The sequence below is a fragment of the Brachycentrus maculatus genome, unplaced genomic scaffold (genome assembly GCF_059751285.1).
Source record: "Brachycentrus maculatus isolate JH-2025_06_01 unplaced genomic scaffold, ASM5975128v1 h1tg000131l, whole genome shotgun sequence".
Lineage (NCBI taxonomy): Eukaryota > Metazoa > Arthropoda > Insecta > Trichoptera > Brachycentridae > Brachycentrus > Brachycentrus maculatus.
The window spans coordinates 1003690-1015087 of NW_028280884.1; the positions used below are offsets into that span (position 1 = coordinate 1003690).

An 11398-nucleotide genomic window follows, 5' to 3' on the forward strand; every position below is an offset into this window, starting at 1 on the left:
GGGGGGAGATGTAATAAAATAACTAGGTACCTACCTATACATTTTATTAAGTACTTATAAATAGTACCTACATAAAACAGTTCTACCAGATGTCGCATGCGTCGCTCAGAATTAAACAAAAGACTTCCGATAATATTATTAACTGTCAGAATCAGATAGATAGATAGATAGATAGATATAAAAATATTATAAAGATAAAATAAGAATAAACTTTTATTATAACTTTAATTACAAAGCAACACATTGTTTATTTTATTATTATACACCCACTTTACATATTATTTACACTTAATTTTCAAAAGGAAAATATTACCACGTTATATATATATATATATATATATATATATATATATATATATATATATATATATATATATATATATATATATATATATATATATATATATATATATATATATATATATATATATATATATATATATATATATATATATATATATATATATATATATATATATATATATATATATATATATATATATATATATATATATATATATATATATATATATATATATATATATATATATATATATATATATATATATATATATATATATATATATATATATATATATATATATATAGGAGTGAGCGGTGTGACGCGTTTCGTCTTTTTAAGTATTTGATAATGTCTTAATAAGACGAAACTCGTCACATATTATCATATATGTGTACTAGAGACATGTATTGGTGAGATGAAAGAAGCTTTTTTCATATCTATTTAATTAAAAGTAGAATTCAATCCAGTAGCCTTATTTAATTTTAAATATATTACTCAAAAAACGTATGTAGTCACTATTTTACGTGTGCGATGGTTTGACTTTGTGAGAAATGAAGAGATAAGACGTAGGACGCAGCAAATCTTGGTCTCAACTGTCGTCAAGAAAAGGCGATTCAGTTGGCTTGGCCATGTACTCCGCATGCCTCCCGAGAGCTGCCATCAAGCTTGCCTCTTTTACAAGGCATCAGGTTCGCGCCGCCCAGGACGACCACTGCTGACAATTAGTCGGCGGTTCTCGTCTGAACTTTGGGAAGCGGACCTGACTTGGCAGGATGCAAGGAAGCTAGCGGTCAACAGAAAAGCCTGAAGACAGTCTGTGGACTCTGCGTGTTTTAATAAATAAATAAAAAGTCACCATACGTGGCAAAATTTTGATAAAAAATTAATATAAATGTTGACTTTAATGATCCTCAAACCCGTATCCGCACCCCAATGGTGCATAGGGCACTGCAACACATAAACGCAGTGTTATTTTGATCGTTAACACACGAAGGAAAGGTGATCAGCCCTCCGCTTCAGGTACTAGTCCAGGGTAATATTGAATAAACTTTAGAGTGAAAAAATCGCTCATATTTATTTGACTCCCCCTGGGAATGGAACCCGGGACCTACAGAACGGTAGCTGAGCGTTCTGACCATTACACTGCAGAATGAATGTACAGGTCTGTTGGGATATAAGGAATATTCTTAGATTTTGGTGGTAATTTTGTTTTTTTACTTTAAATTATTATTAATTAAGCCTATAGATAAATTCGTGCTGAGACATTGATGTAAATACAGTTATTATTCATATTGTCTTAGAGACACAATGACTTCATTTTTCAAGCGTTCGAAGGAGTTGCGTAATATTCTGCCAGGTTCGAGATCATTCGGAGAGATGACGCACCGGCGACGTTAGCTATGACACATTCGAAATAAAAAATTAGCAAAACCTCCAATAATTTGAAGAAGAAAATAATTAAATAGACAGCTTCGATGTTTGCTTCGAAAGATTTTGCAACTCGATCGTAAATATTTTCGGAATATTCAATTTTACCGAAACAAAAATATACATCTTCAAATGGCACTTTGTTATAACGACAATACGAAAAAAATATATTTTGAAAATTTACAGGGTAAAAAAATACGTCTTTCTCCGGAGCTCCCGGGTAGCAAATATATAATTTTGAGAGAGGCGGCAATTTGAAAACACGGTCTTCCGGGATGAATTCAAATTTGGCGCAGATTTTTTCATCTGTCGCCGCGTCTAAATTAATCCCGTCAGCCGTGGAATTTTTATCACTGGCGACACCGCCTTTGGCCGGCGTCTTATCACAATCGGTCTCCCTGCAAAACGACCAAAATATAAAATAAAATAAAAGATTTTCTTCCAAACGGCCTCCCAATAAATGATTCTGACTTTCAAAAATAAGGTATTCGTTTCCGATTTGAATTTCCTTCAAGGCAAATGACGTCTGTTTCCAAAACAAACAACAATCGGTCATTCCGATTTCAGATCCAAATTCGAGCATGTTTGCAAACTTCAAACTGTTTATAAAAAGACTCGCCGTAAACTGATCGACTCGCTTTCCAAGTTTGATTTGAAAACTGTTCATAGTACGACTGGCGAGAAACTGATCGAGTTTCGTTCCGAATTTGATTTTGAAACTGTTTATAAAATGACTCGCGGGAAATTGATTGACTCGCGTTTCAAGTTTGATTTCAGAACTGTTTGAAGTACGACTGGCGAGAAACTGATCGGGTTTCATTCCGAAATTGATTTCGAAACCGTTTATAAAAAGACTCGCGGGAAACTGGTTTAGTTTAGTCCCGACCTGACCGACGCTTGCGGACTCGGGCGGTCGAAACGAGCGCAAGCAATGATCTACGTCTGGCGAGGGGGGGTCACCAGGCGGCGAAGGGGGGTCACCTGGCGGCGAGCGGCGTCGTGGGCGTGCTTGGGGGGGCGCGGCGGGCCCCCGTGCGGCGGTGTGGGTGGTGCTTCGTTATAACTCCATGTCGCGCGTCTCGTCCTCGCTGTAGTCGCTCATGGAGCTCTCGCTGTCGCTGCCGTGGTCGCACGCCGCGCCGGCGGCGGCGGACCCGTTGGCCGTGGAGGAGGTGCTGGACGAGCGCTCGTTCAGCGCGTCTTCCGTCGCAAACTTGCGAACGTAATCTGGACAGAACACAGCAATGAATCAAAACTTCATACATTTTGACATCTCAACATAGATAGTGAAGAATATGGCAAATATAGGAAGAATAGGAGAATATGTAATACATATAATATGACAAATATATACTTGCGAGTGGTAAACCCACACAAAGAATATGCCAAATATAAAGGAGAATATGTAATACATTTCATATGGCAAATACATACTTGCGAGTGGGTTTACTCTTTATGTTTAAAGTTACTGTAATTTCATGTAAAGTGAAAATTCCAGGCAAAAATACTGGCTATCTCGTTAAAGGCGTGAGTTTAAACGATTCAATGATCCTATGTTAGCAATGTAGTTAATCTGGTATATGATTTTACTTGACAATTTACATAGGATATGAGTTTACTTATGTGCTTGGTATTTATATATATATATATATATATATATATATATATATATATATATATATATATATATATATATATATAAATATATATATATAAAACTAACTAACCATCACGCCGCTTCCCCGCAGGGGTAGGCAGAGAGAATAGAACGCCACACCACTCTGTCTTTGCAAACATTCTTCGCTTCTTTCACATTCACGCATCTCCTCATACCTGCCGATTGCGCATATTTATATTTCATCATTTACAAATTTACGTTTCTAAATATGTGACAAAATGTATTTTATATTACCTGAAACTTTTTTTTTGTATTCGTCTGGCTTGTGGAGGTACATGGCCGCGGCGTCTCCATTCAGAGGGTCTATGGGGTTGGGGTAGGTGAGAAGCTGAGGCAGGAAGGATTCAAAGATGTTGGACAAATCTGCAAAAAAAAAAATTAATTCTTTAAGTTTTTCCCTGGACACCTTCTTTATACGGTTGTATGGAGGCAAAATGTGGACTATTACTGTCCCAACGTAAATGGGAGTGGATATCTTTACTTGCATGTCAAGATTTTTTGTGAGAAATAATGTATTAACCCTTACTGGTCCAATGTCGAATCTCATTCTACATCGATTTTTTGCTTTTATGTCACATGTCGGATGTTATTCCACATTTATTTCATTAGTATTATTTATTTAAATTCCAAGCTTACATTTTTGTCACTCGTATCTATTACAACAGTATGTGGAGCAGAGGACCAAAGATTTTTTCCAATTGGAATGTAACTGTCTACCTAGATTTTTTTAAATTTTGGGCACCGGAAAGGGTTAATATCAACAACTTTTTGTTATCAAAAATCCTAAAATCCCCAAACATTCTCATATGGATGAGCATGTTTGGGCTGAAGAGGAAAATTCCCATCCATATGAAGAGGAGGATTCGATGCATGTGTACTCCGAGTGCTCATATATAGATTTGAGACATTTCGCTCACTCCTTTCAAGAACGTCATAAAGCGAAAATTGTCAATTTTCAGTTGTGCATGTTTTCGGAATGCCCAGAAAATGTACTTTATCCCAGCAAAAGAGGCGTATTTTTATCTTAATATTTACCCGCTACAGGGGAGAAAGTGTTGTTTTTGCATTTTGAAGAAAAGATATTGTTTAACTATTTTTTTTTAAATACTAAATATTTTTCAAATGGAGAAAAAACCTTCAGGTTTTACCTAAAAAGACCTGTTGCACAATAAAAAGTTCAATAAGTGGCTTGATATTTAATTTTAATACATTGTATTATATTTTTACAATGTATTAAAAGCGTTCTCCTGAAAAATAAAGTTTTTTGATTTATGACGTTCTTGAAATTAGTGAGCGATATGAGTTCCTTTGAGGAAGGTTTTGTTTGGACGACCGTGTAGGGCCATACTCCTGGACAAATCAACCTACATGGACCAAATAATCACTGACATGCGCTGTAGAGGGGCAGAGACTGTGACCTGAGAAGAGAGAAACTAGTCCCGCAGTCCTAGAGGGGGCGGAGAAACGTACGCACCGTAGAGAGCGGTCCAGGCCTGGTTGATGACGTCGAGGCAGACGGTCCCCGAGACCTCGTCGATGTTGGGGTGGTACACCTTGTTCATGAACCCGATGGAGGGCGACTTGAAGGGGTAGTGCTCCGGCAGGTGCACGCGCACCTTCCACACGCCCCCCTCGTACGGCGCTACAGGGCAAAACAAATCGCATTACCAAAAGCAAATAACTGCTCAAATTTTAAGCTACATAAAAAATTCTAAATTGTGTTTTCAGGCGGGTCTCAAGTATGTGAACATAATCCAGGATTCAGACCCTGCATACAGATAAAAAAGATTATTATTATTATAATTTTTTTATTTTTTTATTTGTATACAATTATTTGAATCACAATTTATACATATTTAGAACTTTTTTTTTGCAGAGACCCACCAAGCCACCTTGTCGTGTGTCTTGTCAGTGGAGTTCTTTTTTAATACATTTTTTTTTGTTTTTAACGATTTTAACCTAATATATACACAAAAAAGAGAAAAAAATTAAGAATATAAACATTTTATAATTTTCATAAAATTAACTCTTGATCATTTACCCATTCCTTTATTTTGCCTTTGTTCCATATTTTATTTTGACCTCTAACATCCGTCGGCAACAAATTAAAAATGTTCGGAACGATATATTGCAGTGTTCGACTTCCATATTTACTGTTAATTCTTGGGACTATCAAACCTTCGTTGTGTGTAAATCGTGTATCATTGTTGGGTAATATATCCAAAATAAAACAAGGTTTGTTGGATTGAATTCTGCATTTATTTATGTATATGTTAATACGTGATGCGTTTCGTCTTCGTAGGACATTATCAAACACACGAGTGTTTGATAATGTCCTAAGAAGATGAAACGCATCACGTATTAACATATATGTACATAAATAAATGTAGAATTCAATCCAACAAACCTTGTTTTATTTTGGATATATTACCCAACAATTCAATATGGAATTCTACTAACTGTCTGCAGTTACAATAAATAAAAAAGATTATAATTTATATTTGAAGCAATAACATTGTAATTTTCCATTTTACAATTAAAATATAACTTTGTTTTAAAATCACTATAAATACATTATTATAATTTAATTATAATGTCTACCGGTTTCGAAGCTTACCGCTTCTTTTTCAAGACTGATTAATACTAAAACACTTTCAATAGTTATCACTAGAGGTGTTCCTAGTACATCAGTCACAGGTACAAATGCTATAATACGTCCAGAGATCATTATGTCACGATACTTGTATGGAGCTGTAATACTTACAATATACTAGCCACTAGCCAAATCTCACAAATCTGTTTCGAACGAATATAACCAGCGATAGCATTGTCACTCATAAAATACAAAACTAATTTTAGCTTATCAATGACTTGCCGGTCAGTCGTTTTGCATTGTATATTGTAAAGCTATCTCTTTCTTAATCTATTGGAGATTTATTTTTTTCACAAACAATGAAAAACATATTACAATAAAAGAAATACAGTGCAATACAAATGGTTGATGTTTTTCATCAATTAGTTGGGAACACAACGAGCTTACAGAAACAATAAAGGTGCAGTTTAAACACATATATACAGAATAGAAATTTGGTTTTAAAAAAAGGGTAATAACAATTAAAAGTAATGAAGTAAGAAAAATAAAAATAAAAATTAGAAGTAAAAATTAAAAGTGAAATTAAACTATGCTACATAAGGTACAAAATTCAAGACTCCACCAGATAGTAATAGTCCTCCGGTAATAGTCCTCTTGTATTTCTCCGTGCCATCATTAAATATGTCGATGTCACATTATCAGTATTTTCTAAATTATTATACAATCTTAGCATCCTAGAAATGGAGTTAAAGTGTGCCATATTGTTATATACTGGGAGAGAAAATGAGAGGAGATGTAAAAAAGCAAATATACATGTCGATGTCAGTCATGGCGTGTTAAATATCGCTCGCCTCCGGACTTATCAGGTTCGCAAATATCCGGAGATACGAAGTATCACAGATATTCCGATATCGTTTAGTAAACAGATATTTTTTGAAACATTCCTGTTTATTTCCCGCTCTGTCAAAAAGTCAAAATAAAGCGCGTGCAAGTGAAGTTTGGAGATATTTTTATGTGCTTTCTGAAGCAAACAAATTATCAGAGCGCATAATATGCAAACAAAAACTATCCTTCAAAACAAGTGTTAGCACACTATCTGCGGGAAGGGTAATTTGACCGTTTCACTCGGGGTAATTTTTATTAGAATTAGATTAGTGGGGGCTTTTTTTGTAAGTTTAATTTGTTTTTTGACTGGTGGTGTTGGGCGGGAAGGGTAATTTTACCTTTTCATTAGACTCATCGTAAATTGCGTTTAAGTTATTTTTACGCATGACTTTTGCGGCATCTTTTGATCTCATATCGATGGATACAGTACGGTTAAATGTTATCACTTCTTTTCAGAGATGTTTATCTCTATTATGAGCGCGAATCCGCCCGCAGATAGTATGTTAGTAATTAAAAGAAACATTTTAAATGTAAGCATTTTGAAATGCAAAATAATTTAGCGTACCGCGGAGGCGCATAGTACGAGATACGAGGAGCATGAACCGGAGTCTGGTTAGCAGCCTAGTATCTGGTGACAGGTAGCCTATCCTAATATCTTGACATGGTGATATCGGTAACAGCGGATATCGCGAAGTAGCGGTCTGAACACACCACTAGTAAACACTAAGATTGTTTATTGAAGAGACAGATTTAATCTCCTTTTTCTTGTAGACGTATCACTCATGTAGTACATGCTTGCTAACTTTTTACTTTGTTATCTTTTTTATGTTTTCAATTTTATTTTTTTTAAAAATATAAAAAAAGTATTTTTTGTATTTTATATTAACACTATTATTATAGTTCTACTTATAATACCTATACCCTTATACCCTTTACTATGACCTAAATTATACTGTATACCCACACCCAGGCCATGCCTTTGTGGGATCTTTTTTTGTATATATATATTTTTTTTTTTTTTTTTTGTATTTGAATTTGTCATGTTTGTATAATGCAAAAGAATTTAAAATAAAGAAAAAAAAACAAAACAAAATAATCAACATAAAATAAGAATACTCACTTCCTCTGGGTCCAAAGAACTTGACACAGAACTCATTGAGTCCGCCGAGAATTGTGACTTCGTGCTTGCTTTCAATACTATTTATCGGGAAAACGCTTAGTTAAGGATTTTATTCATAAAAAAAAAAAACAAATTATTCACTACTCACTGCATCACCTGTATAATAAAGAATACAGATAAAGAAAAAAATCTCAAATTATGTAAAAAAAAAATTATTATTTTTTTTTAAAAATAGTCTCCTTACTCCTTCAACATTTTGAATATGTACCAAATACTTGTTCATAAATCTGGATTATATCCAATCAGTGGTTATTTTTTGACATCTGAACATAGATGAAGAAAAATAAGAAAATCTAGGCATTTACGGGGCTTACACTTGTAGAATCAATCATGGGTAGAATTAATGAATGTTACACGGGTGTAGAGTGATCACTTAAACCAATGTATGAGGTAGTATTTTACGAAATCGATACGGTAGCCCTTGAGGTAGTATTTTACGAAAATGGCGCTATATAAATTGTCCAAATTTATTATTATTTATGACGGTCTCAAGCCCCGCGAATGCCTAGACTTCCATATTCTTCTTCATCTATGTTGAGCTGTCAAAAAATAATTTACTCTTTCTCCTGATTTGAGAACAATCTTCTGTTCCTACTTATAAATACTGTTACTCTTCCATTTCCTTGTATTGCAGTAATCTCTTCTCATCCTGAGCTTCTAAAATATACATTTTCCACTTCTATATCCTATGTCCGCCATAGTGTAGTGATTACCCAATCTGACTACCATACCGGGTTGAATTCCCAGGGAGATCAACAACAAAAAAAAGGTTTTTTTTCAATCAAATATTTATTCATCCAATATAACCTGAGGAGCAGAGCTGATCACCCTTCCTTTATGTATGTAACAATCAAGATAATACCGCTTATGCATTATGCAGTGCCCTATACACCATTGGATTGTACATCTTGCCTTCATATAATAAGGATAAGATGCAGTGACCTATACAACATCTAAAAAAGTATTCGAACTAGGATCTTCACACACGGGAGACAGACTTGCTCACCACTACAAACCCTTACCCACATCCGATGGTGCATAAGGCACTGCATTTTATAATTCGAACCCTTATCCACACCCCAATGGTGCATAGGGCACTGCATCACATAAACGCAGTGTTATCTTGATCGTTAACACACGAAGGGAAGGTGATCAGCACTCCGCTTCAGGTACCAGTCCAGGGTAATATGGAATAAATATTAAGAGTGAAAAAATCATTTATATTTATTAGACCCCCCTCTGGGAATCGAACCCGGGTCCTCCAGAATGGTAGCCGAGCGTGTTGACCATTACACTACGGAGGCATTATATAAACGCAGTGTTATCTTGACCGTCAACACATGAAGGAAAGGTGATTAGCCCTCCGCTTCAGGGTTATATTGAATAAATATTACGATGGGAAAATCACTCAAAAAATATTTATTTAACCCCCCCCCTGGGAATAGAACCCGAGACCTTCAGTATGGTAGCTAAGTGTGCAAAGTGCAATAAACTATTTGCGAAATAATGACTCGGTTTCACAACCTACATCCAAATATTTGTTTGTAAAAAAAAGAAAATGCACAATTATTACATATTGGCCAAAATGTTGCGTAAAAATTGTCGGATCAGATATTTTTTACTTTCGGAAGTTATGAAATAAAATAGCATAATTGTTTCAGGCGAAAGAAAAAGTGCGCTCGGCTCGTCTGTGCGCTCGTTTGCATTCGTGGAACGCGAAAATTATTCGCCTTATTTGCGTGAAAAGATGCAAAATCTGCGAAAAAACCGTCGAGCACATTTGCGCGATGAAATTTCTAGAACAACTGCGCCCTTGCCAGTTTATTTACAAAACACAAAAATCAAACAAACGAGACATTGAGACGCGAAAAAATATTAGTTACGACATTTTTGCATACGTAAAAAGCGGGAATTGAGCAAATTCCTCCGATTGATAAGACGAGCGAGACTCCCGAAAAAATTGCGTGTCAATTTTATTCAATGACTATACCCTAAATAAAAATTTATTTGCACATTTTTATTATCATTCATCAATGGTGAAAAAGCAATGCGTTTTTTATTGTTGTAAAAATGGTTCATTTACATAATTGATTGTTTTTTTTATTTATTTAATTTTTATTTGATCCCCCCCCCCCCACGAAGCAATAGTCAAACTAGACCGAGTAGAAAAGGTATACTGGCCATGACCCGATTACGAAAAAACACACCTACCAAAAGCCCTTCGAACCATTTTAATTCTAAAATCATTAACAAAGAACTGCGTAGCCAGTGTAAAGTGTAAACACGTCATTTTTGCTCCCAGAAATAAGCTAGCAGCCATTAAGGCATGTCGCAACATACGAATGTCTCTATTCTAGCTTGCCATTTCTTGCAACAATACATCGCAGGTGTAGATCGAAGCCTGGAAAATGTACATATTTTGGTTTGCAATCAATGCCCTAACTGCCATTGTGTTCGGACGCAAAATATCGATTTTCGCAGGGCACTGACAATCAGCTGATGCCAAAGAAGGCAACATATTTACATGGGGCTGGAGATAACAAAGAAAGGATACAGTTTGATGACATCCGTGTCCATGCGACGTTTGCCAGCGCTCGGGGACGACATTTCGACGACAACCAGCACGATTCACACTTTCTTTAATCACTAGCGAGGCAGATATTTCACTTCGAAAAATTATGGAGCCAGATTAACCCGTCGCAGTGTCCAAAAAAATAACATTGGAAAACAATGGTCGACCACAGACTGCTGCTCGAGCGTAGATTAGGAAATGACTAACCATAGACAATAATGTTGATCGCAAGCTTAATATATACAAATTTGTACATTTTTATTCATGCATCATACGTACTCTATCTCTCTTTAACTTCATTGTGTTTTCCTCACACTCGTAGAAATACTATTTATCTCAACAGATATACTATACCTAACCACATACACCACACTTTCAACACATGCGTTGTCTCTTTTTAACTTTGTTATTTCATACTAGAGAAATAAAGATACAGATATATGTATACTTTGCTTCAGAAACCTTTAGTTAAGCTTGCAAGATCTGTGCTCAGCTTTGCACGAGACAAGGTTAAAGAGTCAATCCATACAAAATATCAGTGTCTCTTTTTGACAGGATTGAAATCCGGTTGTATAAAAGAGACGAAATCATAGCTGCAGTTGGAGAAAATTAAGTACTCAATTTGCGATTGCGCAAATAATATCCCGGGAAAAAAAGCAGATTTTTTAAAAATAAATTAAAATAATTTGGTGAAAATTGATTTTTTTCTATGTTGGCTAAGTTTTGCAGTATGCCTTTAAAAAGTACGGATTTATGTT

The 11398-nt window shown here is 35.2% G+C and overlaps 1 protein-coding gene across 1 annotated transcript; it reads right to left on the bottom strand.

Annotated features, from left to right (window-relative positions):
* Positions 1-1217: 1217 nt before the first annotated feature.
* UbcE2H (ubiquitin conjugating enzyme E2H) lies at positions 1218-10815 on the bottom strand. Its single transcript, XM_088260289.1, has 5 exons — positions 10623-10815; positions 8009-8085; positions 4885-5052; positions 3645-3773; positions 1218-2959 (listed from the first exon to the last, which is right to left on the bottom strand). Exons 1-5 carry the CDS (start codon positions 10673-10675, stop codon positions 2790-2792), a joined length of 597 nt encoding a protein of 198 aa, XP_088116415.1. The 5' UTR covers positions 10676-10815; the 3' UTR covers positions 1218-2789.
* Positions 10816-11398: the final 583 nt, after the last annotated feature.